Source organism: Carcharodon carcharias (genome assembly GCF_017639515.1).
Source record: "Carcharodon carcharias isolate sCarCar2 chromosome 27 unlocalized genomic scaffold, sCarCar2.pri SUPER_27_unloc_1, whole genome shotgun sequence".
In the NCBI taxonomy this organism is placed as follows: Eukaryota; Metazoa; Chordata; class Chondrichthyes; order Lamniformes; family Lamnidae; genus Carcharodon; species Carcharodon carcharias.
In genome coordinates this window covers 7,032,313-7,060,099 of record NW_024470624.1, presented here as the reverse complement: position 1 = coordinate 7,060,099, position 27,787 = coordinate 7,032,313, and the positions used below count along the sequence as shown (strand labels likewise).

The following is a 27,787-nucleotide window of genomic DNA, read 5'->3' as shown; positions in this document are numbered from 1 at the left end:
GGTTACTGAGTGACAGAGTGAGGGAGCTGGATTAACATCAGTACAGGTACAGTCAGCAACACAGGGAGCTGGAGGGGAGAGGGGTTACTGAGGGACAGTGTGAGGGAGCTCGATTAACATCAGTACAGATACAGTCAGTAACACAGGGTGCTGGGGGGAGAGGGGTTACTGAGTGACAGTGTGAGGGAGCTCGATTAACATCAGTACAGATACAGTCAGTAACACAGGATGTTGGGGGGAGAGGGGTTACTGAGTGACAGTGTGAAGGAGCTGGATTAACATCAGTACAGATACAGTCAGTAACACAGGGAGCTGGGGGGAGAGGGGTTACTAAGTGACAGTGTGAGGGAGCTGGATTAACATCAGTACAGATAAAGTCATTAACTCAGGGTGCTGGGGGGAGAGCGGTTACTAAGTGACAGTGTGAGGGAGTTGGATTAACATCAGTACAGATGCAGTCAGTAACACAGGGTGCGGGGGGGAGAGGGTTACTAAGTGACAGTGTGAGGGAGCTGGATTAACATCAGTACAGATACAGTCAATAACATGGTGCTGGGGAGGAGAGGGATTACTGAATGACGGTGTGAGGGAGCTGGATTAACATCAGTACAGATACAGTCAGTAACACAGGGTGCCGGGGAGAGAGGGGTTACTGAGTGACAGTGTGAGGGAGCTGGATTAACATCAGTACAGGTACAGTCAGTAACACAGGGTGCTGGGGGGAGAGGGGTTACTGAGTGACAGTGTGAGGGAGCTGGATTAACATCAGTACAGATACAGTCAGTAACACAGGGCGCTGGGGGGAGAGGGGTTACTGAGTGACAGTGTGAGGGAGCTGGATTAACATCAGTGCAGATACAGTCAGTAACACAGGGTGCTGGGGGAGGGGTTACTGAGTGACAGTGTGAGGGAGCTGGATTAACATCAGTACAGATACAGTCAGTAACATGGTGCTGGAGGAGAGAGGTTACTGAGTAACAGTGTGAGGGAGCTGGGTTAACATCAGTACAGATACAGTCAGTAACACAGGGTGCTCGGGGGAGAGGGGTTACTGAGTGACAGTGTGAGGGAGCTGGGTTACTGAGTGACAGTGTGAGGGAGCTGAATTAACATCAGTACAGGTACAGTCAGTAACACAGGGAGCTGGAGGGGAGAGGGGTTACTGAGTGACAGTGTGAGGGAGCTCGATTAACATCAGTACAGATACAGTCAGTAACACAGGGTGTTGGGGGGGAGAGGGGTTACTGAGTGACAGTGTGAAGGAGCTGGATTAACATCAGTACAGATACAGTCAGTAACACAGGGTGCAGGGGGGAGAGGGGTTACTGAGTGACAGTGTGAGGGAGCTGGATTAACATCAGTACAGATAAAGTCATTAACTCAGGGTGCTGGGGGGAGAGGGGTTACTAAGTGACAGTGTGAGGGAGTTGGATTAACATCAGTACAGATGCAGTCAGTAACACAGGGTGCGGGGGGGAGAGGGGTTACTAAGTGACAGTGTGAGGGAGCTGGATTAACATCAGTACAGATACAGTCAATAACATGGTGCTGGGGAGGAGAGGGATTACTGAATGACGGTGTGAGGGAGCTGGATTAACATCAGTACAGATACAGTCAGTAACACAGGGTGCCGGGGAGAGAGGGGTTACTGAGTGACAGTGTGAGGGAGCTGGATTAACATCAGTACAGGTACAGTCAGTAACATGGTGCTGGAGGAGAGAGGTTACTGAGTAACAGTGTGAGGGAGCTGGGTTAACATCAGTACAGATACAGTCAGTAACACAGGGTGCTCGGGGGAGAGGGGTTACTGAGTGACAGTGTGAGGGAGCTGAATTAACATCAGTACAGATACAGTCAGTAACACAGGGTGCTGGGAGGGAGAGGGGTTACTGAGTGACAGTGTGAGGGAGCTGGGTTACTGAGTGACAGTGTGAGGGAGCTGGATTAACATCAGTACAGGTACAGTCAGTAACACAGGGAGCTGGAGGGGAGAGGGGTTACTGAGTGACAGTGTGAGGGAGCTCGATTAACATCAGTACAGATAGTCAGTAACACAGGGTGTTGGGGGGGAGAGGGGTTACTGAGTGACAGTGTGAAGGAGCTGGATTAACATCAGTACAGATACAGTCAGTAACACAGGGTGCTGGGGGGAGAGGGTTTACTGAGTGACAGTGTGAGGGAGCTGGATTAACATCAGGACAGATACACTCAATAACACAGGGTGCTGGGGGGAGAGGGGTTACTGAGTGATAGTGTGAGGGAGCTGGATTAACATCAGTACAGATACCGTCAGTAACACAGGGTCCTGGGGGGAGGGGTTACTGAGTGACAGTGTGAGGGAGCTGGATTATCATCAGTACAGATACAGTCAGTGACACAGGGTGCTGGGGGGGGTGAGGGGTTACTGAGTGACAGTGTGAGGGAGCTGGATTAACATCAGTACAGATACAGTCAGTAACATGGTGCTGGAGGAGAGAGGTTACTGAGTGACAGTGTGAGGGAGCTGGATTAACATCAGTACAGATACAGTCAGTAACACAGGGTGCCGGGGAGAGAGGGGTTACTGAGTGACAGTGTGAGGGAGCTGGATTAACATCAGTACAGATACTGTCAGTAACACAGGGCGCTGGGGAGAGAGGGGTTACTGAGTGTCAGTGTGAGGGAGCTGGATTAACATCAATACAGATACAGTCAATAACATGGTGCTGGGGAGGAGAGGGATTACTGAATGACAGTGTGAGGGAGCTGGATTAACATCAGTACAGATACAGTCAGTAACACAGGGTGCCGGGGAGAGAGGGGTTAATGAGTGACAGTGTGAGGGAGCTGGATTAACATCAGTACAGGTACAGTCAGTAACACAGGGTGCTGGGGGGAGAGGGGTTACTGAGTGACAGTGTGAGGGAGCTGGATTAACATCAGTACAGATACAGTCAGTAACACAGGGCGCTGGGGGGAGAGGGGTTACTGAGTGACAGTGTGAGGGAGCTGGATTAACATCAGTGCAGATACAGTCAGTAACACAGGGTGCTGGGGGAGGGGTTACTGAGTGACAGTGTGAGGGAGCTGGATTAACATCAGTACAGATACAGTCAGTAACACAGGGTGCTGGGGGAGGGGTTACTGAGTGACAGTGTGAGGGAGCTGGATTAACATCAGTACAGATACAGTCAGTAACACAGGGTGCTGGGGGGAGAGGGGTTACTGAGTGACCGTGTGAGGGAGCTGGATTAACATCAGTACAGATACAGTCAGTAACATGGTGCTGGAGGAGAGAGGTTACTGAGTAACAGTGTGAGGGAGCTGGGTTAACATCAGTACAGATACAGTCAGTAACACAGGGTGCTGGGAGGGAGAGGGGTTACTGAGTGACAGTGTGAGGGAGCTGGGTTACTGAGTGACAGTGTGAGGGAGCTGGATTAACATCAGTACAGGTACAGTCAATAACACAGGGAGCTGGAGGGGAGAGGGGTTACTGAGTGACAGTGTGAGGGAGCTCGATTAACATCAGTACAGATACAGTCAGTAACACAGGGTGTTGGGGGGGAGAGGGGTTACTGAGTGACAGTGTGAAGGAGCTGGATTAACATCAGTACAGATACAGTCAGTAACACAGGGAGCTGGGGGGAGAGGGGTTACTAAGTGACAGTGTGAGGGAGTTGGATTAACATCAGTACAGATAAAGTCATTAACTCAGGGTGCTGGGGGGAGAGGGGTTACTAAGTGACAGTGTGAGGGAGTTGGATTAACATCAGTACAGATGCAGTCAGTAACACAGGGTGCGGGGGGGATAGGGGTTACTAAGTGACAGTGTGAGGGAGCTGGATTAACATCAGTACAGATACAGTCAATAACATGGTGCTGGGGAGGAGAGGGATTACTGAATGACGGTGTGAGGGAGCTGGATTAACATCAGTACAGATACAGTCAGTAACACAGGGTGCCGGGGAGAGAGGGGTTACTGAGTGACAGTGTGAGGGAGCTGGATTAACATCAGTACAGATACAGTCAGTAACATGGTGCTGGAGGAGAGAGGTTACTGAGTAACAGTGTGAGGGAGCTGGGTTACCATCAGTACAGATACAGTCAGTAACACAGGGTGCTCGGGGGAGAGGGGTTACTGAGTGACAGTGTGAGGGAGCTGAATTAACATCAGTACAGATACAGTCAGTAACACAGGGTGCTGGGAGGGAGAGGGGTTACTGAGTGACAGTGTGAGGGAGCTGGATTAACAGTACAGGTACAGTCAGTAACACAGGGAGCTGGAGGGGAGAGGGGTTACTGAGTGACAGTGTGAGGGAGCTCGATTAACATCAGTACAGATACAGTCAGTAACACAGGGTGTTGGGGGGGAGAGGGGTTGCTGAGTGACAGTGTGAAGGAGCTGGATTAACATCAGTACAGATACAGTCAGTAACACAGGGTGCTGGGGGGAGAGGGTTTACTGAGTGACAGTGTGAGGGAGCTGGATTAACATCAGGACAGATACACTCAATAACACAGGGTGCTGGGGGGAGAGTGGTTACTGAGTGATAGTGTGAGGGAGCTGGATTAACATCAGTACAGATACCGTCAGTAACACAGGGTCCTGGGGGGAGGGGTTACTGAGTGACAGTGTGAGGGAGCTGGATTATCATCAGTACAGATACAGTCAGTGACACAGGGTGCTGGGGGGGGGTGAGGGGTTACTGAGTGACAGTGTGAGGGAGCTGGATTAACATCAGTACAGATACAGTCAGTAACATGGTGCTGGAGGAGAGAGGTTACTGAGTGACAGTGTGAGGGAGCTGGATTAACATCAGTACAGATACAGTCAGTAACACAGGGTGCCGGGGAGAGAGGGGTTACTGAGTGACAGTGTGAGGGAGCTGGATTAACATCAGTACAGGTACAGTTAGTAACACAGGGTGCTGGGGGGAGAGGGGTTACTGAGTGACAGTGTGAGGGAGCTGGATTAACATCAGTACAGATACAGTCAGTAACACAGGGTGCTGGGGGGAGAGGGGTTACTGAGTGAGAGTGTGATGGAGCTGGATTAACTTCAGTACAGATACAGTCAGTAACACAGGGTGCTGGGGGGAGAGGGGTTACTGAGTGACAGTGTGAGGGAGCTGGATTAACATCGGTACAGATGACTTCAGATGGAATAGGGTTAACAATCTAAAGCACTCCTTGGGTCTGAGCCCATCCTCATTTTAAATCTCATTGCTGGTTTCCTCTGTCGTCTTGTTTCTAGTCCCCTGAAGCTTTTAATGAGTGTGTGGGCGTGCTAGGATTGGGCCAGTGCCTAAATAAACAGAGGAGGTGGGGGGGTTTCCTGTCGCTCTTTGCTCATGTTCACATTGTGACTTTTGTTAATTTATCCCATCATCAAGGAATGTGCAGTTTCAAAACAATCCTGAACAGCCTGTCTCTACGTCAGGGACCGCTTTTAAAGAGGGAGTCTCTCTCCGTCAACGACCCCTTTTAAAGAGGGAGTCTCTCTGTCAGGGACCCCCTTTTAAAGAGGGAGTCTCAACGTCAGTGACCCCTTTTAAAGAGGGAGTCTCAACGTCAGTGACCCCTTTTAAAGAGGGAGTCTCAACGTCAGTGACCCCTTTTAAAGAGGGAGTCTCTCTCCATCAGGGACCCCCTTTTAAAGAGGGAGTCTCTCTCTGTCAGGGACCCCCTTTTAAAGAGGGAGTCTCTCCGTCAGGAACCCCCTTTTAAAGAGGGAGTCTCTCTGTCAGGGACCCCCTTTTAAAGAGGGCGTCCCTCTCTGTCAGGGACCCCCTTTTAAAGAGGGCGTCCCTCTCTGTCAGGGACCCCCTTTGAAGAGGGAGTCTCTCCGTCAGGGACCCTTTTTAAAGAGGGAGTCTCTCCATCAGGGACCCCTTTTAAAGAGGGAGTCTCTCCGTCAGGGACCCCCTTTTAAAGAGGGAGTCTCTCTCTGTCAGGGACCCCCTTTTAAAGAGGGAGTCTCTCTCTGTCAGGGACCCCCTTTTAAAGAGGGAGTCTCTCTCTGTCAGGGATCCCTTTTAAAGAGGGAGTCTCTTTCCGTCAGGGACCCCTTTTAAAGAGGGAGTCTCTTTCCATCAGGGACTCCTTTTAAAGAGGGAGTCTCTCTCTGTCAGGGACCCCCTTTTAAAGAGGGAGTCTCAACGTCAGTGACCCCTTTTAAGGAGGGAGTCTCTCTCCATCAGGGACCCCCTTTTAAAGAGGGAGTCTCTCTGTCAGGGACCCCCTTTTAAAGAGGGCGTCCCTCTCTGTCAGGGACCCCCTTTTAAAGAGGGCGTCCCTCTCTGTCAGGGACCCCCTTTGAAGAGGGAGTCTCTCCGTCAGGGACCCTTTTTAAAGAGGGAGTCTCTCCATCAGGGACCCCTTTTAAAGAGGGAGTCTCTCCGTCAGGGACCCCCTTTTAAAGAGGGAGTCTCTCTCTGTCAGGGACCCCCTTTTAAAGAGGGAGTCTCTCTCTGTCAGGGACCCCCTTTTAAAGAGGGAGTCTCTCTCTGTCAGGGACCCCTTTTAAAGAGGGAGTCTCTTTCCGTCAGGGACCCCTTTTAAAGAGGGAGTCTCTTTCCATCAGGGACTCCTTTTAAAGAGGGAGTCTCTCTCTGTCAGGGACCCCCTTTTAAAGAGGGAGTCTCAACGTCAGTGACCCCTTTTAAGGAGGGAGTCTCTCTCCATCAGGGACCCCCTTTTAAAGAGGGAGTCTCTCTCTGTCAGGGACCCCCTTTTAAAGAGGGAGTCTCTCCGTCAGGAACCCTCTTTTAAAGAGGGAGTCTCTCCATTAGGGACCCCTTTTAAAGAGGGAGTCTCTCCGTCAGGAACCCCCTTTTAAAGAGGGAGTCTCTCTGTCAGGGACCCCCTTTTAAAGAGGGCGTCCCTCTCTGTCAGGGACCCCCTTTGAAGAGGGAGTGTCTCCGTCAGGGACCCCCTTTAAAGAGGGAGTCTCTCCGTCAGGGACCCCCTTTAAAGAGGGAGTCTCTCCGTCAGGGACCCCCTTTAAAGAGGGAGTCTCTCCATCAGGGACCCCCTTTAAAGAGGGAGTCTCTCCGTCAGGGACCCCCTTTTAAAGAGGGAGTCTCTCTCTGTCAGGGACCCCCTTTTAAAGAGGGAGTCTCTCTCTGTCAGGGACCCCCTTTTAAAGAGGGAGTCTCTCTCTGTCAGGGACCCCCTTTTAAAGAGGGAGTCTCTCTCTGTCAGGGACCCCTTTTAAAGAGGGAGTCTCTTTCCGTCAGGGACCCCTTTTAAAGAGGGAGTCTCTTTCCATCAGGGACTCCTTTTAAAGAGGGAGTCTCTCTCTGTCAGGGACCCGCTTTTAAAGAGGGAGTCTCTCCGTCAGGGACCCCCTTTTAAAGAGGGAGTCTCTCTCTGTCAGGGACCCCCTTTTAAAGAGGGAGTCTCTGTCAGGGACCCCTTTTAAAGGGGGAGTCTCTCCGTCAGGGATCCTCTTTCAGAGCGGGGATCTGCGTCGGATGCTGACTGGGGGGGTTATTTCACGATGGAAACTGATCCCCCGAGGGAACGGGTGGGTCTCCGAAAAGGAGGTGGCAGAGGGTACACCGCGGTTACCAAACAGAACCATCTCCTCGGTGTCAATAATAAAAACGCCCCCTGCGCTCAACTACACCCCGTTGAGGACCGGTCACTTTCCAAAGCTCACCACCCCCCAACGCACCACCGCTCCTCCAGCAGCCTCCCCCCCGCCCCACCGTCCACCAGGCAGGCTCTGTGATCCCGAGCAGCGCCCGGACAAGGAATTCTTTCCGGCAAGCAGCCGGGATTAAACCGATTCAACACGACCGGGTCACCGAAATCCCGAAAAGCGGAGCCGGACGGGAGAAGAGGCAGGCTGTGCGGCCCGTCGTACCTGTGAACGAACTGTCCGATCAGGTTTCACGACCCCCTACTGACCAGAGGGAGGCGGTGTTGCCGCTGGTCCAGCGCGGCTGTAGAAACCATCGCCGACTGTCGTGAGAAACGCATCTGATGCCCCCTTTGGCGGGGTTGGGGAAGGACACGGGGCCGAATGTGATTCCTGATGTCCGGCACTGCTGTCGGACCTGAGCTCCCTCTCCGGACGACCCACTGTTCACGGAAGGAAGGCAAGTCTCACGGATCTCATGGCGCCGCCTGACCCAAAAGAGCCGGGCACGACCCAGGGCAAAGGCAGCCACAGCCCTGTCGACGCCCCCCCGCCACCGACCCAGCCCTCCTCGCTAAAATCTGATGTTGGGGGGGTGGGGGTGCGGGGCAGGGCGGGAGGGTGGGGGTGGGACTTGTACTACCGTCTGGAAGGACGAGGGCAGCAGACGCCTGGGGAACGCCCACCGCCTGCAAGTGCAACTCTCCCTTTACCCCCCAACTCTCCCCTCCCCACAACTCCCCCTTACCCCCCAACTCCCCCTTACCCCCCAACTCCCCCTTACCCCCCAACTCCCCCTTACCCCCCAACTCTCCCCTCCCTCCAGCTCCCCCTCACCCTCCCCAACTCTCCCCCCTCGCAACTCTCCCCTCCTCCGAACTCCCCCTTTACGCAAACTCTCCCCTCCCCCCAACTCCCCTCTTACCCCACCAACTCTCCTCTCCCCCCTCCCTCCAACTCCCCTTCACCCTCCCCAACTCTCCCCCTCCCAACTCTCCCCTTCCCCCAAACCCCACAACTCTCCTCTCCCCCGACTTCCCCACCCAACTCTCCTCCTCCCCAACTCCCACCTCACCCCCAACTCCCCCCATACCCCCCAACTCTCCTCTCCCCCCTCCCAACTCTCCTCTCCCCCCTCCCAACTCTCCTCTCCCCCCTCCCAACTCTCCTCTCCCCCCTCCCAACTCTCCTCTCCCCCCTCCCAACTCTCCTCTCCCCCCTCCCAACTCTCCTCTCCCCCCTCCCAACTCTCCTCTCCCCCCTCCCAACTCTCCTCTCCCCCCTCCCAACTCTCCTCTCCCCCCTCCCAACTCTCCCCCCAACTCCCCCTTTACCCCCAACTCTCCCCTCCCAACTCCCCTCTTACCCCACCAACTCCCCTCTCCCCCCAACAACTCTCCCCTCACCCACCCAACTCTCCCCTCCCCAACTCTCCTCGACCCCAACTCCCACCTCACCCCCAACTCTCCTCTCCTCCCCACAACTCTCCCCTCTCCCCAACTCCCACGCCCAACCCCCCCCTCCCCAACTCTCCCCTCCCCCCAACTCCTACCTCACCCCCCAAGTCCCCCTTCCCCAACTCCCCCCCCCGCCAAATCCCCCCAACTTCCCCCTCCCCCCACAAAAGATCCCTCCCTCCCCCGAACTAACCCCTCCCACCCCCAACTAGCCTCCTCCACTCAACTCGGAGGCGTGGGGGGGGGTGGTGGGGTTGGGTTGGAGAGAGCGGGATTGCCAGCGTTGAGATTAGAAGGGTCAGCTGCAATCAGCTAGGATGGCAGAGCAGGCCCGAGGGGCCGAATGGCCTGCTCCTGCTCCTGTTTGTGTGATACCTGCTGTCCTGTTACTGTGCTGTTGTAGGAGACTCACACCTCGTGTGTCCCCCCCTGTGCTTCTCGTGACCGAGATTGCTTCAAGGCCCAATGAGCTTTTCTTTTTTATATCCTGGTCATTTTTTCTCATGTGCAAAATGCAAAGGCCCCCCCTCCCCTCGCCCCAACTCGCCCCCCTCCCCGCCAACTCTCCCCTCCCCCTCCCCAAACTCTCTCCCAACTCCCCCTTCCATCGCCAACTCTCCCCTCCCACACCCCCAACTCTTCCCTCCCCCGCCTACTCTCCCCTCCTCCTACTCTCCCTCTCCCCTCCTTCTACTCTCCCTCTCCCAACTCTCTGCTCCTCAACTCTCCTCCCCAACTCTCCCCTCCCACACCCCCAACTCTCCCCTCCCACACCCCCAACTCTCCCCTCCCACACCCCCAACTCTCCCCTCCCACACCCCCAACTCTCCCCTCCCACACCCCCAACTCTCCCCTCCCACACCCCCAACTCTCCCCTCCCACACCCCCAACTCTCACCACACTCCAACTCTCCCAGCCCCCTCCTCTCCCCCTCCCCGTCCCCAACTCTCCCCCTCCAACACTCCCCCTCCACCAACTTCCCCCTCCCCAGCCAACTCTCCCCCTCTCCCTCCCCCAACTCTTCCCCCCAACTCCCCCCTCCCACAGCCCCTACTCTCCTTTCCCACAGCCCCTACTCTCCCCTCCCACAGCCCCTACTCTCCCCTCCCACAGCCCCTACTCTCCCCTCCCACAGCCCCTACTCTCCCCTCCCACAGCCCCTACTCTCCCCTCCCACAGCCCCTACTCTCCCCTCCCACAGCCCCTACTCTCCCCTCCCACAGCCCCTACTCTCCCCTCCCCCGCCTACTCTCCCCTCCTCCTACTCTCTCTCTCCCTCCCCCAACTCTCTGCTCCTCAACCCTCCTCCCCAACTCTCCCCTCCCACACCCCCAACTCTCCCCTCCCACACCCCCAACTCTCCCCTCCCCCTGCCAACTCTCACCACACTCCAACTCTCCCCCTCCAACTCTCCCCCTCCAACTCTCCCCCTCCCCCAACTTCCCCCTCCCCCAACTTCCCCTCCCCCAACTTCCCCTCCCCCAACTTCCCCTCCCCCAGCCAACTCTCCCCCTCCCCCAACTTCCCCTCCCCCAGCCAACTCTCCCCCTCCCCATCCACAACTCTCCCCCTCCCCCAACTCTACCCTCACCCAACTCCCCCCTCCCCGTCCCCAACTTTCCCCCTCCCCAACTCCCCAAAACTCTCCCTTCCCCCCCAACCCTCCGTCCCCCCAATTCCCCCACAACTCTCCCCTTCCCCCCACTCCCTCCTCTGCCCCAACTCCCTCCTCCCCCCAAACTCACCCTCCCCATAGCCCCATCCCCCTCCCCAACTCCCCCATCCCCAACTCTCAATTCCCCCCAACTCCCCCTCCCCCCAAATCCCTTCTCCCCAACTCCCCCCTCCCCCCAATTACACAACAACTCCCCCCACCCCCCAACTCCCCTCCAAATCCCCCCTCCCACCCAACTGCACCCCTCCCACCAACACCCCCTCCCCAAATCGAAGCACTCCCCTCCCCCTGACATGCCCCCTCCCCAACTACCCACTCCACCTCAACTCCCCCCAGCACCCCCCAACTCCGGCCACAGAAGCCCCTTCCCCTTACCCCGAATTGCCCCCAACACCCCCCGAACTCCCCCCTCCCCTCCAACTGCCCCCTCCCCCGCAACTCTGCCCCTCCCCAACATCCCCTCTCCCCTACTTCCAACATACCTACTCCAGCCTCTCCCCCACCAACTGCACACCCCAACTTCCCCCCTCCCCCTCCTCCACCCTCTCCCCCTGCTCCACCCAATTAACCCTCAGTTTCCCCCCTCCCCATTCTCCACCCTCTCCCGCTCCTCCTCCGCCAACTACGTCCTATCCCCTTCCGATTAACCCCCCCCCCCAAAGCCCCCTCCCACCCAAAATGCCCCCTCTCCTCCACACTCAGCTGGTCCCCGCTCCCTCCGATGCCCGGTGAGCGCCATCGGACCCACCTTGAGGGAAGATTTGTAGATGAAGGTCTCGGGACACCCGTCCGCTCGCTTCAGCTTGCTGAACACGATGAGCTGCTCGAACAGGAAGACGTGGCGTGTCGACTTGCGGCGCCCGGCGCTCACGGTGAAGCTGTCCTGGCGGAGCAGCTGGCCTTGCTCCTTCAGGTTCACCTGCAAAGGGCAAGACCAGCTTGACATTCAACCAAGTTATCAGCATCGCTGTACAACGACCGGTGTCTCTCAGTCCCCCCTCTCCCTCAGGGAGATATCTGTACACTGACTAGTGTCTCTCAGTCCCCTCTCTCTCATCGAGATATCTGTACACTGACTGGTGTCTCTCAGTCCCCTCTCTCTCAGGGAGATATCTGTACACTGAATGGTGTCTATCAGTCCCCTCTCTCTCAGGGAGATATCTGTACACTGACTGGTGTCTCTCAGTCCCCTGTCCCTTAAGGAGATATCTATACACTGACTGGTGTCTCTCAGACCCCTCTCTCTCAGGGAGATATCTGTACACTGACTGGTGTCTCTCAGACCCCTCTCTCTCAGGGAGATGTCTGTACACTGACTGGTGTCTCTCAGTCCCCTCTCTCTAAGGGAGATATCTGTACCCTGACTGGTGTCTCTCAGTCCCCTCTCCCTCAGGGTGATATCTGTACACTGACTGCTTTCTCTCTGTCACACTCTCCCTCAGGGAGATATCTGTACACCGACTGGTGTCTCTCAGTCCCCTAAACAAAAACAGAATTACCTGGAAAAACTCAGCAGGTCTGGCAGCATCGGTGGAGAAGAAAAGAGTTGATGTTTCAAGTCCTCATGACCCTTCAACAGAACTGAGTGAAATTATGAGAGGGGTGAAATATAAGCTGGTTTAAAGTGGGGGGTGGGGGGAGAGAAGTGGATGGGGGTGGTGTGGATGTAGGGACAAACAAGCAGTGATAGGAGCAGATCATCAAAAGATGTCACAGAAAAAAGCACAAAAGAACACAGAGGTGTTGAAGTTGGTGATATTATCTAAACGAATGTGCTAATTAAGAATGGATGGTAGGGCACTCAAGGTCCAACTCTAGTGAGGGTGGGGTGGAAAGACTAGCAGGGCATAAAAGATTTTAAAATAATGGAAATAGGTGGGCAAAGAAAAATCTATATAATTTATTGAAAAAAACAAAAGGAAGGGAGAAGAAACAGAAAGGGGGTGGGGATGGAGGAGGGAGTTCAAGATCTAAAGTTGTTGAACTCAATATTCAGTCCAGAAGGCTGTAATGTGCCTAGTCGGAAGATGAGGTGCTGTTCCTCCAGTTTGCGTTGGGCTTCACTGGAACAATGCAGCAAGCCAAGGACAAACATGTGGGCAAGAGAGCAGGGTGGAGTGTTAAAACGGCAAGTGACAGGGAGGTCTGGGTCATTCTTGCGGACAGACCGCAGGTGTTCTGCAAAACGGTCGCCCGGTTTACGTTTGGTCTCTCCAATGTAGAGGAGACCGCATTGGGAGCAACGAATGCAGTAGACTAAGTTGGGGGAAATGCAAACGAAATGCTGCTTCACTTGAAAGGAGGGTTTGGGCCCTTGGACGGTGAGGAGAGAGGAAGTAAAAGGGGCAGGTGTTGCATCTTTTGCGTGGGCATTGGGAGGTGCCATCGGTGGGGGTTGAGGAGTAGGGGGTGATGGAGGAGTGGACCAGGGTGTCCCGGAGGGAATGATCCCTATGGAATGCCGCCGGGGGGTTGAAGGGAAGATGTGTTTGGTGGTGGCATCATGCTGGAGTTGGCGGAAATGGCAGAGGATGATCCTTTGAATGCGGAGGCTGGTGGGGTGATAAGTGAGGACAAGGGGGACCCTATCATGTTTCTGGGAGGGAGGAGAAGGCGTGAGGGCGGATGCGCGGGAGATGGGCTGGACACAGTTGAGGGCCCTGTCAACCACCGTGGGTGGAAAACCTCAGTTAAGGAAGAAGGAGGACATGTCAGAGGAACTGTTTTTGAAGGTAGCATCATCAGAACAGATGCGACGGAGGCGAAGGAACTGAGAGAATGGGATGGAGTCCTTACAGGAAGCGGGGTGTGAGGAGCTGTAGTCGAGGTAGCTGTGGGAGTCGGTAGGCTTGTAATGGATATTGGTGGACAGTCTATCACCAGAAATTGAGACAGAGAGGTCAAAGAAAGGAAGTGTCAGAGATGGACCTTGCGAAAATGATGGAGGGGTGGAGATTGGAAGCAAAATTAATAAATTTTTCCAAGTCCCGACGAGAGCATGAAGCAGCACCGAAGTAATCATCGATGTACTGGAGAAAGAGTTGTGGGAGGGGGCCAGAGTAGGACTGGAACAAGGAATGATCCACATACCCCATAAAGAGACAGGCATAGCTGGGGCCCATGCGGGTACCCATAGCCACACCTTTTATTTGGAGGAAGTGAGAGGAGTTGAAGGAGAAATTGTTCAGTGTGAGAACAAGTTCAGCCAGACGGAGGACAGTAGTGGTGGATGGGGATTGATCGGGCCTCTGTTCGAGGAAGAAGCTAAGGGCCCTCAGACCATCCCGGTGGGGGATGGAGGTGTAGAGGGATTGGACGTCCATGGTGAAGAGGAAGTGGTTGGGGCCAGGGGACTGGAAATTGTTGATGTGACGTAAGGTGTCAGAGGAATCACGGATGTAGGTGGGAAGGGACTGGACAAGGGGAGAGAGAAGGGAGTCAAGATAATGAGAAATGAGTTCCGTGGAGCAGGAGCAAGCTGACATGATCGGTCTACAGGGACAGTTCTGTTTGTGGATTTTGGGTAGGAGGTAGAAGCGGGCCGTCCGAGGTTGGGCGACTTTTAGGTTGGAAGCTGTGGGAGGAAGATCTCCAGAGGAGATGAGGTCAGTGACAGTCCTGGAAACAAAGTCTTGATGTTCAGTGGTGGGGTCATGGTCCAGGGAGAGGTAGGAGGAAGTGTCTGCGAGTTGACGCTCAGCCTCCACGAGGTAGAGATCAGTGCGCCAGACAACAACAGCACCACCCTTGTCAGCGGGTTTGATGACAATGGTGGGGTTGGACCTGATAGAACAGAGTGCAGTAAGTTCAGAGAGAGACAGGTTAGAGTGGGTGAGAGGAGCAGAGCAATTGAGACGACTAATGTCACGCCGACAGTTCTCAATGAAAAGATCAAGAGAAGGTAAGAATCCAGAGGGGGGAGTCCATGTGGAGGGAGAATACTGGAGACGGGTAAAAGGATCCGTTGAACAGGGAGAGGACTCCTGCTCAAAGAAGTGAGCATGGAGATGAAGACGGTGGAAGAAGAGTTCAGCATCGTGCCGAGCCCAAAATTCATTGAGATGAGGGCGTAAGGGTATGAAACTAAGTCCTTTGCTGAGCACTGAACGTCCAGCATTGGAGAGAGGAAGGTCAGGGGGTACAGAGAATACACGGCCGGGGCTGGGGTTGGAAGATGGGGTGGGGACGGAGCGACAGGCAGGGGTGGAGGGTCCTAGATGGGTGTTGGTGTCGATGAGTTGTTGGAGCTTGCATTTCTTAGCACTTGAGAGAAAGAGAAAAAGTTTCTTGTTGAGGCGTCTCTCAGTCCCCTCTCTCTCAGGGAGATATCTGGACACTGACTGGTGTCTCTCAGCGCCCTCTCTCAGGAAGATATCTGTACACTGATTGGAGATATCTGGACACTGACTGGTGTCTCTCAGCCCCCTCTCCCTCAGGGAGATATCTGTACACTGACTGGTGTCTCTCAGCCCCCTCTCTCTCAGGGAGATATCTGTACACTGATGGGTGTCTCTCAGTCCCCCCCTCTCTCTCAGGGAGATATCTGTACACTGACTGGTGTCTCTCAGTCCCCTCTCTCTCTCAGGGAGATATCTGTACACCGACTGGTGTCTCTCAGTCCCCTCTCTCTCAGGGAGATATCTGTACACTGACTGGTGTCTCTCAGTCCCCCCTCTCTCTCAGGGAGATATCTCTACACTGACTGGTGTCTCTCAGTCCCCTCTCTCCCTAAAGGAGATATCTGTACACTGACTGGTGTCTCTCAGTCCCCTCTCTCTCAGGGAGATATCTGTACACTGACTGGTGTCTCTCAGTCCCCTCTCTCTCAGGGAGATGTCTGTACACTGACTGGTGTCTCTCAGTCCCCCTCTCCCTCAGGGAGAGATCTGTCCACTGACTGGCGTATCTCAAGAGGGCCGATTAGGCCTCGCTCCTGACTCACGTCGCACCCCCGGATGGCGTCCATTGCGAGGAGGTTGTTGCCGTGGCGAAGCTGGAACTGGACCATGTCCACAGCGGCCCTCAGGCTGAGCAGCTCCCGGGTCGCTTCGGCCTCGCACTGGCCAGTCAGCTCCTGCAGCAGGAGGCTGTAGCTCCTCATCCTCTGAATGGGCTTCTGAAGGTGGCCAGCCAGACCTGTCCTGTCCCCCAGTAAGAGCTGCTTCCTCTGCGGAGGTGGGAGGGTCACAAGAGCGTAGGGAAAGAATCAGAAACAGTGGGGTCTGCGGCTGGCGGAGGTTGAGTACATTTAGCTCTGAAGGTGAGTTCTTGAAATTTTATTCTTTCACGGGATGTGGACGCCATTGGCGATGCCCTAATTGTGCCCCATAATTGCCCCCTTGAACTGAGCGTCTCGCTCAGCCATTTCGGAGGACATCTGAGAGTCAACCACGTCACAGTGGAGGCCGGGGTGGTCTAGAGTCAGGTGTCGGCCAGGCCGGGTAAGGACAGCAGGTTTCGCCTTCCCTAAAGGAGGACACGAGTGAACCAGATGGGATTTTTTTTTAACAACAATCGATGACGATTGCCGTGGTCCCTGTGACTGAAACTGGCTTCGTAGTTCCAGGCGTTATGAGTTGAATTTAAATTTCACCGGCTGCCGTTGGCGGGATGTGAACCCGTGTGTTGTCCCTCCCCAGACCATTCGCTCTGGCTTCTCTGGATTAATAGCCCAGCGACATTCCCACTACGCAACCTACATGCAGCACAATGGGAGAGTTACGGGTAAAGTACCAGAGAGGGAGTTTAGAGTTACAAAGGGAATAATCGGGAGGGAGTGTGTCACAGGGAGAGTAACTGGGCTGCCTTTGGTTTTGCAGTTCCCTAATTTAGGGGCTGTTTTTATTTTGTCCCTCGTTTTGTTAATTTAATTTAACTTTGATTGACTCCAAAAGAGTTAACTGGGCTGTGAGTCATGTGGGGGAGAGGCAGGATTGGTTCTATGCAGAATAATGGAGGGGGAAAGAGAATCACCCGCTAAGTAATGGACCCGAAGAGCTATGTGCGGAGTGATGTACGAGTTACAATGTGCTCAGCTCAGCAGGCGCTGAGCAGCTATATTCCCGGACATGGGGTGGCAGCCAGGACGTTCCACCTCTAGGCTACCCGGGGTCAGCTTATCCAGCTCCAGACTGATGTGGGCAGAACCCGTGTCCTTCCTGACCTGTGTGGGCCTCAGCCACAACTGTAGCCCCTCCCCCACCCCCAACCCTCCCCCTGCAAACAGCAGCCCACCCACCCCCTGCCCCCACACAACCACCAGGTTGGGTTTAGTTAACTACGCCCATTAAGGGGCAGACGGGGTGGGGGTAGTGGCGATGTCACTGGGCTGGTAATCCAGAGGCCTGGGGCTCATGGTCTGGCCGGGGAGAGGGGGTGGGGGGGGGATGGTGAGGGAGGGGAAACACGGGTTCCAATCCCACCCACGGCAGCTGGTGAATTTAAATTGAGGTCATAAAATCCGGAATTATGAAGCCAGTTTCAGTCACGGGGACTGTGACAACAGTCAGCATCGTTTGTCATTAAAAAAAACCCATCTGGTTCACTTATGGGTTTCGCTCTGGCTTCTCTGGATTAATAGCCCAGCGACATTCCCACTACGCAACCTACATGCAGCACAACGGGAGAGTTACGGGTAAAGTACCAGAAAGGGAGTTTAGAGTTACAAAGGGAATAATCTTGAGGGAGTGTGTCACAGGGAGAGTAACTGGGCTGCCTTTGGTGGAAGGGAAATCTGCCGTCCTTACCCCAGTCTGGCCTACGCGTGACTCCGGACACCCCAACCCCGACCCCGCGCACCCCCCCCCACCTCCCAACTCCCCCACCTCCACAGCGAAGTGTGGTTGACTCTTGACTGCACCCCCCCCACCTCTGAAATGGTGGAGCGCGACACTCTGTTCAAGGGTGTAATTAGGGATGGGCAACAAATGAAGGGATCCCCAACCCTGCCCCATTGAGGGGACCTCCCTTTTTTAAGGCCGAAACGCCGGGGGGTTTGGCGCCCACCCCACTCCAGCCCCGATCGCCACCACCGCCCCCCACCGCACCCACCACCCCTCCGACCTTCCGTCTCCTCCCCACCACCCCACCGTCGCACCCAACACCAACGACGCCAGACCCAACGGAACCCGGCGCCGTACCATTACCTCGAAGAAGGTGTTGCTGTGGCTGGCGAGGAGGGCGTCCAATTGTGCTTTGTTCTTTACGTAGAGGGCGTACATGGAGAACTGCTCTTTCTGTTGGGGGGGGGGAAGGGGGGGTGGGATGGGTGGGGGGAGAAGAAGAAAGGAGGAGAGGTATCACATCGAAACGCCTCTTACGGTAAATCCGAACAAGAGAAGAGGGAAGGGGCGGTGGAGAAAGCAGGTCCGCGGCAGGGAGGGGTGGGGGGGGTGAAAACAGGATTTGGTGGTGGGGGCGGGAGGAAGTGAAAGGGTAAGGGGGAGATGCCAAGATCCTTGAGGACAGCAGCAAGTTGAGTCCTGATGCCCGTTGGATATACGTGAGGCCGAGGCAGACGTTCTTCAGTCGCTTGGGGGGTGGGGGCCAAGGACTTTAGGGCGTGCGGCGGGGTCGGCCATGATGGTATTGGGAGGCGGCGGGAGGAGGAGGGGGGGGGGGGGGCAACACCTGGCTGGGCCTCTCCGTCAGGGCAGCAGCTCCGGCGAGAAGTGGCGGCTCACTCGCCGCTCGTGTGGAAGGGGCGGCCGCGAGCCGGGGACACACGGAGATGAGACCGGGCAGGGGGCCTGCTGGCCCCCCCCCAACCCCACCACTCACCGTCCCCCCAACCCCACCCCTCACCCCCCCCCCCCAACCCCACCCCTCACCCCCCCCAACCTCCCCGCCAAAAGGTCCGCGGCTTCGGCAAACGGGGCTGGAACGGGAAGGTCGGTATCCGGGAATCCCCTCTCCGTCAGCGCCCGAGCGCGCACAGCAGGAACCCACGGACAGCGCCACGAGCGATGACCAGCACCTGCCGTTTCCACCTGGTCTTGGGTTTCGGGGGTCCGATCTTGGGGCCTCAGGACGTCGAGGGAGGGGAGAGAGGAAGGGGGAGAGGGGGAGAGGGGAGAGGGGGAGGGGGAGAGGGGGAGAGGGGGAGGGGCAGGGGGAGAGGGGGGAGGGGGGAGAGGGGGGCAGGGGGAGGAGGGGGAGGGGGGCAGGGGAAGAGGGGGAGGGGGAGGGAGAGGGTCCTCCCCTCTCCCGCCCCCCCCACCACCCCCCTCTCCCCTCCCCTTTCCCCCCACCCCACCCTCCCCCCACCCCCCCTCTCTCCTCCCCCCACCCCCCCTCTCTCCCTTCCCCTCAACCCCCTCCCCTCTCCCCCCTCTCCTCTCCGCCCACCCCCACTCTCCCCTCCCCTCTCCCCCCACCCCTCGCTCTCCCTCCCTCCTCTCTCACCTACCCCCACACCCCAGCCCCCTCTCTCCCCTCCCCCCTCTCCCCCCACACCCCACCCCCCTCTCTCCCCTCTCCCCCCACACCCCACCCCCCACTCTCCCCTCTGCCCCCACACCCCACCCCCCTCTCTACCCTCTCCCCCCACACCCCACCCCCCTCTCTCCCCACACACCACACCACCTCTCTCCCCTCCCCCCCCTCCCCTCTCTCCCCACCCCCCTCTCTCCCTTCCCCTCACCCCCCACCTCCTCCCTCCCCCCACCCCCCTCCCCCACCCTCTCTCCCCTCCCCTCCCCCCACCCCCCTCCCCTCCCCCTCTCTCCCCTCCCCCCACCCCCCTCCCCTCCCCCTCTCCTCTCTCCCCTCCCCTCTCTCCCCCCAGCCCCACCCTCTCTCCCCTCTCCCCTCCCCTCTTCTCTCCCCTCCCCCCACCCCCCCTCCCCTCTCCCCCCACCCCCTCTCCCCTCCACTCCCCCCTCTCCCCCTCCCCCCCCCTCTCCCCCTCCCCTCTCCCCCCTCTCCCCCTCCCCTCTCCCCCCACTCTCCTCTCCCCCCACCTCCCCCTCCCCTCACCCCCCACCTCGCCCTCCCCTCTACCTCCTCCCTCTCCCCCCACCCCCTCACCCCCCTCCCCTCTCTCCCCTCCCCTCTCCCCCCAGCCCCACCCTCTCTCCCCTCCCCTCTCCCCCCACCCCCTCTCCCCTCCCCTCTCCCCCCACCCCCCTCCCTCCCCCCCCCACCTCCCTCCTCTCCCCCCTGCCCCCACCCCTCCCCCCACCCCCCTCCCCCCCTGCCCCCACCCACCCACCCCTTCTCCCCCCTCCCCCCCACCCCCCCTTCCCCCACCCACCCCTCCCCCTGCCCCCACCCACCCCTTCCCCCTCTCCCCCCACCCACCCCTCCCCCTGCCCCCACCCACCCCTTCCCCCTCTCCCCCCACCCCCTTCCCCCACCCACCCCTTCTCCCCCCACCCCCTTCCCCCTCTCCCCCCACCCCCTTCCCCCCTCTCCCCTCCTCTCCCCCTCCCTCTCCCCACCCCCCCTCCTCTCCCCCCTCCCTCTCCTCTCTCCCCCTCTCTCCCCACCCCTCCTGCCCCCCACCCCCTACCCCCACCCACCCCCTTCCCCCCTCTCCCCCCACCCCCTTCCCCCCTCTCCCCTCTCCCCCCACCCCCCTCTCTCCTCTCCCCCCACCCCCACCTCTCCCCCCTCTCTCCCCACCCCCACCTCTCCCCTCCTCTCTCCCCCCTCTCTCCCCCCCTCTCTCCCCTCCTCTCTCCCCCCTCTCTCCCCTCCTCTCTTCCCCAATCGTGAGCTGAGGTCAGCCCGAGAGAGGGAAGGCACCGGGTACGCCTGGCAGCCCCGGGTCGCAAAAGCCCCGGGGAGAGCGGGGGCTACGGGAGCCGCCAGAAGAGGATTGGGGGGGGGTGTGGGCGCGGGCGCCGGAGCCCTGGCGAGGGCGAGGGGAGGTGACGAGTCGCTGGGGGGAGGCGCGCGAGTACTCACGTGGCGGAGGAAGCACTCGCCGAGGCGGAGCGGGTGCGCCAGGCAGCCCCTCAGCTCCGGCAGGAGGCGCTGTCGGTGGAAGGCCAGGAGCTTCTCCAGGTTGCCGAAGACGACGCCCCGCTTGCCGCGCAGGTCCTGCGGCGCGTCCGGCCGGTCCATCTCCGGGAGGTAGTCCTCGACCACGCGGGCCAGCGAGCCGACGTACTCCTGCTCTGCCGCCAGTGCCTCGGCCAAGGTGCGTCGGAGTTTGCTGGGTCCACGGCAGGGAATTGGGGGGGGGGGGGGGGAGAAAAGAAAGACTTGCCGTGAGCTGGGAGACGTGGGGATGGAAGTACACGCCCCCCTCCTCACCCTCCCGAGGAAAGAGCTCGCAGCGTCCCTGACGCAGCAGCGGCCGAGACCGGCGGCGGCGGTGGGCTCCCGACGTTCTTTGCGCTCGAAACATCACATGGTGGCAGCGGCGGGGCCGGTGTCTCGCGCCCCACCAGCTCCGGACTGGAGAGGCGGGAACCCGCGAGCCGCCGGACCGGCGCTCGCCAACGACAGCGCCGACGCGGACCGCTTACCCGCGGCCGGGAGCGAGAGAGGTGCTGGGGGCAAAATTGGGGGTGGGGGTGGGGGTGGGGGTGGGGGTGGGGGTGGTTAGGTTTTAATGGAGGAGCTGGGGTTGTTCTCCTCGTTGAAGGTTAAGCGGAGATCTAGTAATTGCTCAAGGGTTACGAGCCCAGAAAAGGGGCAGTGGTGGGGGGTGAAAGGTGGTGGGGGGTGAAAGGTGGTGGGGGGGTGAAAGGTGGTGGGGGGTGAAAGGTGGGGGGGGTGAAAGGTGGTGGGGGGGTGAAAGGTGGTGGGGGGTGAAAGGTGGGGGGGGTGAAACGTTGGGGGGGGTGAAGGGTGGGGGGTGTGATGGGGTGGGGGGTGGTGGGAGTTGGGTTGGGGGGATGTGGGGGTTGGGGTGGGGGGTGTGGGGTTGGAGTTGGGGGGGTGTGGGGTTGGAGGTGTGGGGTTGGAGGTGGGGGGGTGGGGGCGTGGGGGGGGTGGGGGGGTGGGGGCGTGGGGGGGGTGGGGGGGTGGGGGCGTGGGGGGGGTGGGGGCGTGATGGTTGGAGTGGGGGGGCCGTGGGGGGGGGGTTGAGGTGAGTGGGGTCGTGGGGGTTGGAGTGGGGGGGGGGCGTGGGGGGGGTTGAGGTGAGTGGGGTCGTGGGGGTGGGTTGGGGGAGTGGGGGGGGGGTGGGTACAACGTGTCGGACGTTCATTTCTAAGGAAGCGAACGGGGCTGAACACTGGGAGGAGTACATTGCAGGCAACCTATGTGAGGCACCCCCCCAACCCCCACGCACCCCCCCAACCCCCGCCTGTCCGATTCGGGTGGGGAAGACGGGAGCGGGAGACACGGCGAGACCCCACTTAAGTGTTGTGGCCACGCTCCTGAAAAAGCGCGACTCCTAAGCCAAGCGTTGAGACATCGATGCCCCGTGAGGGATCAGTGTTAAAGCTGTACACTGAGGTCCTGTAGGGGGCTTCCCAGCCGGAAAGAAAAAAAAAACGATATCAAAACGTTACACCCGCGAAGGTGAAATATTTTACGTTGCTTAAATTTCTCCACTGGTAAATGAAATGATTTAAAGTAAGTTTGAAGGCATAAAAGGAGAATGCGACTTTCTGTTTACAGTACATCCTGCTCGGCGCAGGCCCCGCTTCCCCAACATCACCCCTGCTCTCTGATGCCCCCCCCCCCCCCCCCCCCCCCATGGCTGTTGCAGACTCCTCGCCCACACCGGAAACCCTCCAAGTTGTGGGAATCTCCCCTCCCCAACCCACCCCCAACACCAACCCCCCACCCACTTCCCTCCCCTTCTCCTGAACCCACACTATCTGCAAGGGCTCCGGGGTGGGAGCGGGGAGGCGGTGGGGGTGTTGATGGTGGGGTTGGCCCGGGGGGGGTGGGGGGGGCGGTTGGCCGTGGGATTTGGAGTGGGTCGGGAAGAGTGGCGAGGCAGGAGCAGCTTCACGGGGGGTTGAGTTATATAAGGGAAAAAACATGGATTTTTTTTGTTCTTCCCTGCCGTCCCCGGCTCAGCAACGTCGGAGCGGAACTAGATCCTGAACGGGGATGCGGGTCCAGGAGAGGGGGGAAGCTGGGGGAGGGTTGGGAGGAGTGGGTGGGTGGGGGAGGGGGGGGTGGGGAGGTGGTGGCAGATGGGAGTGGGCAGAGGCCGCTCTGGAATGGCGCCAAAATCGGGTCCACGCGGCGCACCGACATGAAAGCGAACTGACCGACTGACTGACCGAGGCGCGCAGACGGAATGGTGTTAAGGGCGGATGGTGAGGGGGCGGTGAGGGAGGGGGCGCGAACAGAGGGCTCTCCGCACGGACCAGCAGGGGTGAGGTCGGCGGCTGAGGGGACGCAGCAAGGGCGGAGACCCGTGCGCTCCAGCACCCCCCAGAAACTACTCCGGGCTCCTCCCTGGAAGGCGGTCGGAGAAGAATAGGACGAACAGTGGGCCGCAGGGATCGTGGGGAGGTCAAGGGAGGTGGCCTGCCAGGGAGGACCGGTCTGAAGGACTGGCCCCAAGGTGCAGGGAGAGAGAGAGCGGAGTGGAGTGGGGGCAGAGAGAGAGAGCGGAGAGGAGTGGGGGCAGAGAGAGAGAGCGGAGAGGAGTTGTGGGCAGAGAGAGTGAGAGAGAGAGAGCGGAGAGGAGTGGTGGGCAGAGAGAGTGAGAGCAGAGAGAAGTGGGGGCTGAGAGAGGGAGAGAGAGAGAGCAGAGAGGAGTGGTGGGCAGAGAGAGGGAGAGCAGAGAGGAGTGGGGGCTGAGAGAGGGAGAGAGAGCAGAGAGGAGTGGGGGCAGAGAGAGTGAGAGAGCGGAGAGCAGTGGGGGCAGAGAGAGAGAGCGGAGAGCAGTGGGGGCAGAGAGAGAGAGCGGAGAGCAGTGGGGGCAGAGAGAGAGAGAGCGGAGAGCAGTGGGGGCAGAGAGAGAGAGAGCGGAGAGGAGTGGGGGCAGAGAGAGAGAGCGGAGAGGAATAGGGGCAGAGAGAGAGAGCGGAGAGGAGTGGGGGCAGAAAGAGAGAGCGGAGAGGAGTGGGGGCAGAGAGAGAGAGCGGAGAGGAGTGGGGGCAGAGAGAGAGAGCGGAGAGGAGTGGGGGCAGAAAGAGAGAGCGGAGAGGAGTGGGGGCAGAGAGAGAGAGCGGAGAGGAATGGGGGCAGAGAGAGAGAGCGGAGAGGAGTTGGGGCAGAGAGGGAGAGAGCAGAGAGGAGTGGGGGCAGAGAGGGAGAGAGCAGAGAGGAGTGGGGGCAGAGAGGGAGAGAGAGCGGAGAGGAGTGGGGGCAGAAAGAGAGAGCGGAGAGGAGTGGGGCCAGAGAGAGAGAGCGGAGAGGAGTGGGGTTTTGAGAGAGAGCGGAGAAGAGGGGACAGAGAGAGAGAGCAGAGAGGAGTGGGGGCAGAGAGAGCAGAGAGGAGTGGGGGCAGAGCGAGAGAGCAGAGAGGAGTGGGGGCAGAGAGAGAGCGGAGAGGAGTGGGGGCAGAGAGAGAGAGAGCAGAGAGGAGTGGGGGCAGAGCGAGAGAGCAGAGAGGAGTGGGGGCAGAGCGAGAGAGCAGAGAGGAGTGGGGGCAGAGAGAGAGCGGAGAGGAGTGGGGGCAGAGAGAGAGAGAGAGAGCGGAGCGAGGGCAGGAATGATCTCGGGACGGCCGGAATCGAAGGGGCGCGGAGATGCCGGAGGGTGATGGGGGGCCGGAAGAGATTCTGGAGGTGATAGGGAGGGAGGAAGGGGCCACGGGAGGGTGTTTGAAAACGAGGGCTTCGAAAGCTGAGGGTTCGCTTGGCCGGGAGGCGAGGCCTCCCTCCCTCCCACCCCAGCCCAGCCCGGCCCCGGACGCGTTGTCCACCTACCTGCTCTTGGCCTGCACCCCGATCCTGGGCGCGCCCCCCCAGGGGGCGTCGATGGGGGGGGCGGCGGCTCCCGCTCTGGCCAGCATGACGTGTTCCCTGGGCGAGCAGGTCCGGTCCACCACCTCGCGGCTGCTGACCTCCAGGCCCCGGATCAGGACGCCGGCGCCGCCGGGAACCGTGCCGCCCGGCTCGCTGAGCGACCTCCGGCTGAAGGCGCTGCCCCCGGCCGGGGGGGTGTGGGGAGAGCCGCGGACGTCCGGGCTGGAAGCGTGGGCCAGGGGCGGTGAGGAGGCCCCGCCCAGGGGGCCGGGGCGCCAGGGTAGGGGGGCGCGGGCCGGTCCCTCCGGCCCAGGCGACCCCAGGGAGGGGGCCGAGAGCCGGCCGCTGCTGCTGCCCAGCGAGGCCGCGCTCAGCGTGGGGGACGTGGCAGGGTCGCCGGACGGCTGGCAGGGGCTCCCCCGGCCCGGGCGGGGGGTGCCAGCCGCCCCCTCGGGCGCCTTCCTCTGGCCAGGCCCAGCGCTGGCCCTCGAGGCGGCCTCCCGGCAGGCCGCCCACCGGCCCAGCCAGCGCCCGGCCGCCAGCTCCTCGGCCAGCCGCCGCATCTCCTGGAAGCGGGAGTCCAGCGCGGCCAGGGCCGCCTCGCGCTGACCGGGCGGCAGGCTGCGCTCCACGCTGACGCCAGCCAGGGAGTCGGTGCTTCCCGATGCCCAACTGTCGGCCTGCGGAACGAAAAAAAACACAACAGGCGAGGAGAATTCCTCGTCCGGTAAATGGGAGCGGCTCGCGAGCGGCTTGCTAACCTACGCCCTGTGTGTTGGCTCAGCGCGGCTCAGAGTGCGCGACTGGCAATGGTTCAATCCTAACATGACACGATCGTTTCAATGTCAACAGCACCCCGTGTTACCGACTGTATCTGTACTGATGTTAATCCAGCTCCCTCACACTGTCACTCAGTAACCCCTCTCCCCTCTCCCCCCCAGCACCCTGTGTTACTGACTGTATCTGTACTGATGTTAATCCAGCTCCCTCACACTGTCACTCAGTAACCCCTCTCCCCCCCAGCACCCTGTGTTACTGACTGTATCTGTACTGATGTTAATCCAGCTCCCTCACACTGTCACTCAGTAACCCCTCTCCCCCCAGCACCCTGTGTTACTGACTGTATCTGTACTGATGTTAATCCAGCTCCCTCACACCGTCACTCAGTAACTCCTCTCCCCCCAGCTCCCTGTGTTACTGACTGTATCTGTACTGATGTTAATCCAGCTCTGTCACACCGTCACTCAGTAACCCCTCTCCGCCCAGCACCCTGTGTTACTGACTGTATCTGTACTGATGTTAATCCAGCTCCCTCACACCGTCACTCAGTAACCCCTCTCCCCCCCCAGCACCCTGTGTTACTGACTGTATCTGTACTGATGTTAATCCAGCTCCCTCACACTGTCACTCAGTAACCCCTCTCCCCCCCAGCACCCTGTGTTACTGACTGTATCTGTACTGATGATGATCCAGCTCCCTCACACTTTCACTCAGTAACCCCTCTCCCCCCAGTGCCCTGAGTTTCTGACTGTATCTGTACTGATGTTAATCCAGCTCCCTCACACCGTCACTCAGAAAACCCTCTCCCCCCAGCACCCTGTGTTACTGACTGTATCTGTACTGATGTTAATCCAGCTCCCTCACACTGTCACTCAGTAACTCCTCTCCCCCCAGCTCCCTGTGTTACTGACTGTATCTGTACTGATGTTAATCCAGCTCCCTCACACTGTCACTCAGTAACTCCTCTCCCCCCAGCACCCTGTGTCACTGACTATATACTGATGTTAATCCAGCTCCCTCACACCGTCACTCAGTAACCCCTCTCCCCCCAGCTCCCTGTGTCACTGACTGTATCTGTACTGAAGTTAATCCAGCTCCCTCATACTGTCACTCAGTAACCCCTCTCCCCCCAGCACCCTGTGTTACTGACTGTATCTGTAGTGATGTTAATCCAGCTCCCTCACACTGTCACTCAGTAACCCCTCTGCCCCCAGCACCCTGTGTTACTGACTGTATCTGTAGTGATGTTAATCCAGCTCCCTCGCACTGGCCCACCAGGAACCCAACCACCTCCCCCACCCCTGCCACGTCGCCGGACTCTTACCGCCTGGAAGAACTCGTGGAGCCGGATGGTCCTGTCGATGGTGAGGCGGCACTGCTCTGCCCGTTCGGTGAAGTCCGCCAGCTGTGCCCTGTAACCCCGGAGCCTCTGCGCGCACGCCCCCAGCTGTGGCGAGACGGCCGCTTCCCAGCGCGTCATGTCCCGGAGGAGCCCCTGTGCTTTCTGGCAATATTCCTGGCGGATCGGAGCGGGGAGGAGACGGTTTGGGCGGGGTCGGGGAGAAAGGGGTTGTTCAGCGTCAGTTATCTGGACTTGACCTCAAGCTGTTCAATCTCAGCCACAACCCGTGTTTCCCGAGACAGAGCGAGGCGCTTCCCGATGACTGTGGTGAACCTGGAGTGTGGGAGGAGGTGGATGGGGTGGGGTGGGGAGGGGGAGGGTAAGAGGGAGATATCGGAACGGGCAGCGCGGACAGCCATGTCGAGGAGTTAGGTATCAAGGAGGGTCGGAAAGGCAGAAGCAAATCGCCGCAGGCGCTGGAAATCTGAAACAAAAACGGAAAATTGCTGGAAAATCTCAGCCGGTCCGGTGGCACCTGCGGAGAGAGAAAGGGGGCGGGGGGGGGGGTGACGTCACGAGTCCGTGTGCCCCTTCTTCGGAGCTGAAGAGACATAGGAATGCGGTGGGTTTTACGCTGTTTAAAGTGGAGGGGGGGTGCGGGTGAAGCAAGTAGAAGCTCAGGGACAGGTGCAAGCTCAGGAGAGATTTGACAAAGATGGGCGCAAGACAAAGGGAGCATCAATGGTGCTGTTAAGGACTAAAGGAGGTGCTGATAGTGGCGTGAAGTTAAGCTGGCGGAATGTGCTCATTGGGTCTTAAAAGGCGGCAAGGGTGCCGATTTTTCAACAGAAAACAAACCTGATCACACTCCTGAGAAACGCCCCAGCAAATCTCACTGCACCGCCTCGCATTTATACAACACCCTTAAAATGGCAAACGTGTCCGGCCCAACGGCCTGACAGATTTCAATGCCGAGCTGTGCAAGGAGACGCTGAGGTGCCTGATTTTAGAGATTGGTCAAAGAGACCAATTTTAATGGGTGTCCTAATGGATAGTGGGGGAGATTCACCAGGA

At 58.8% G+C, this 27,787-nt stretch overlaps 1 protein-coding gene across 2 annotated transcripts in view; it reads right to left on the bottom strand.

The window, feature by feature from the left end:
* Nucleotides 1-27,787, bottom strand: part of LOC121273656 (rho guanine nucleotide exchange factor 40-like) — a 231,445-nt gene that overhangs the window by 73,206 nt on the left and 130,452 nt on the right. For both annotated transcript variants that reach the window (XM_041180801.1, XM_041180802.1), the window contains 6 exons: nucleotides 26,696-26,887; nucleotides 24,553-25,271; nucleotides 20,669-20,918; nucleotides 17,905-17,994; nucleotides 15,702-15,926; nucleotides 11,508-11,678 (listed from right to left, as the gene is read on the bottom strand). In XM_041180801.1, coding sequence (XP_041036735.1) covers nucleotides 11,508-11,678; nucleotides 15,702-15,926; nucleotides 17,905-17,994; nucleotides 20,669-20,918; nucleotides 24,553-25,271; nucleotides 26,696-26,887 — 1,647 coding nt within the window. The remainder of the gene's footprint in view (nucleotides 1-11,507; nucleotides 11,679-15,701; nucleotides 15,927-17,904; nucleotides 17,995-20,668; nucleotides 20,919-24,552; nucleotides 25,272-26,695; nucleotides 26,888-27,787) is intronic.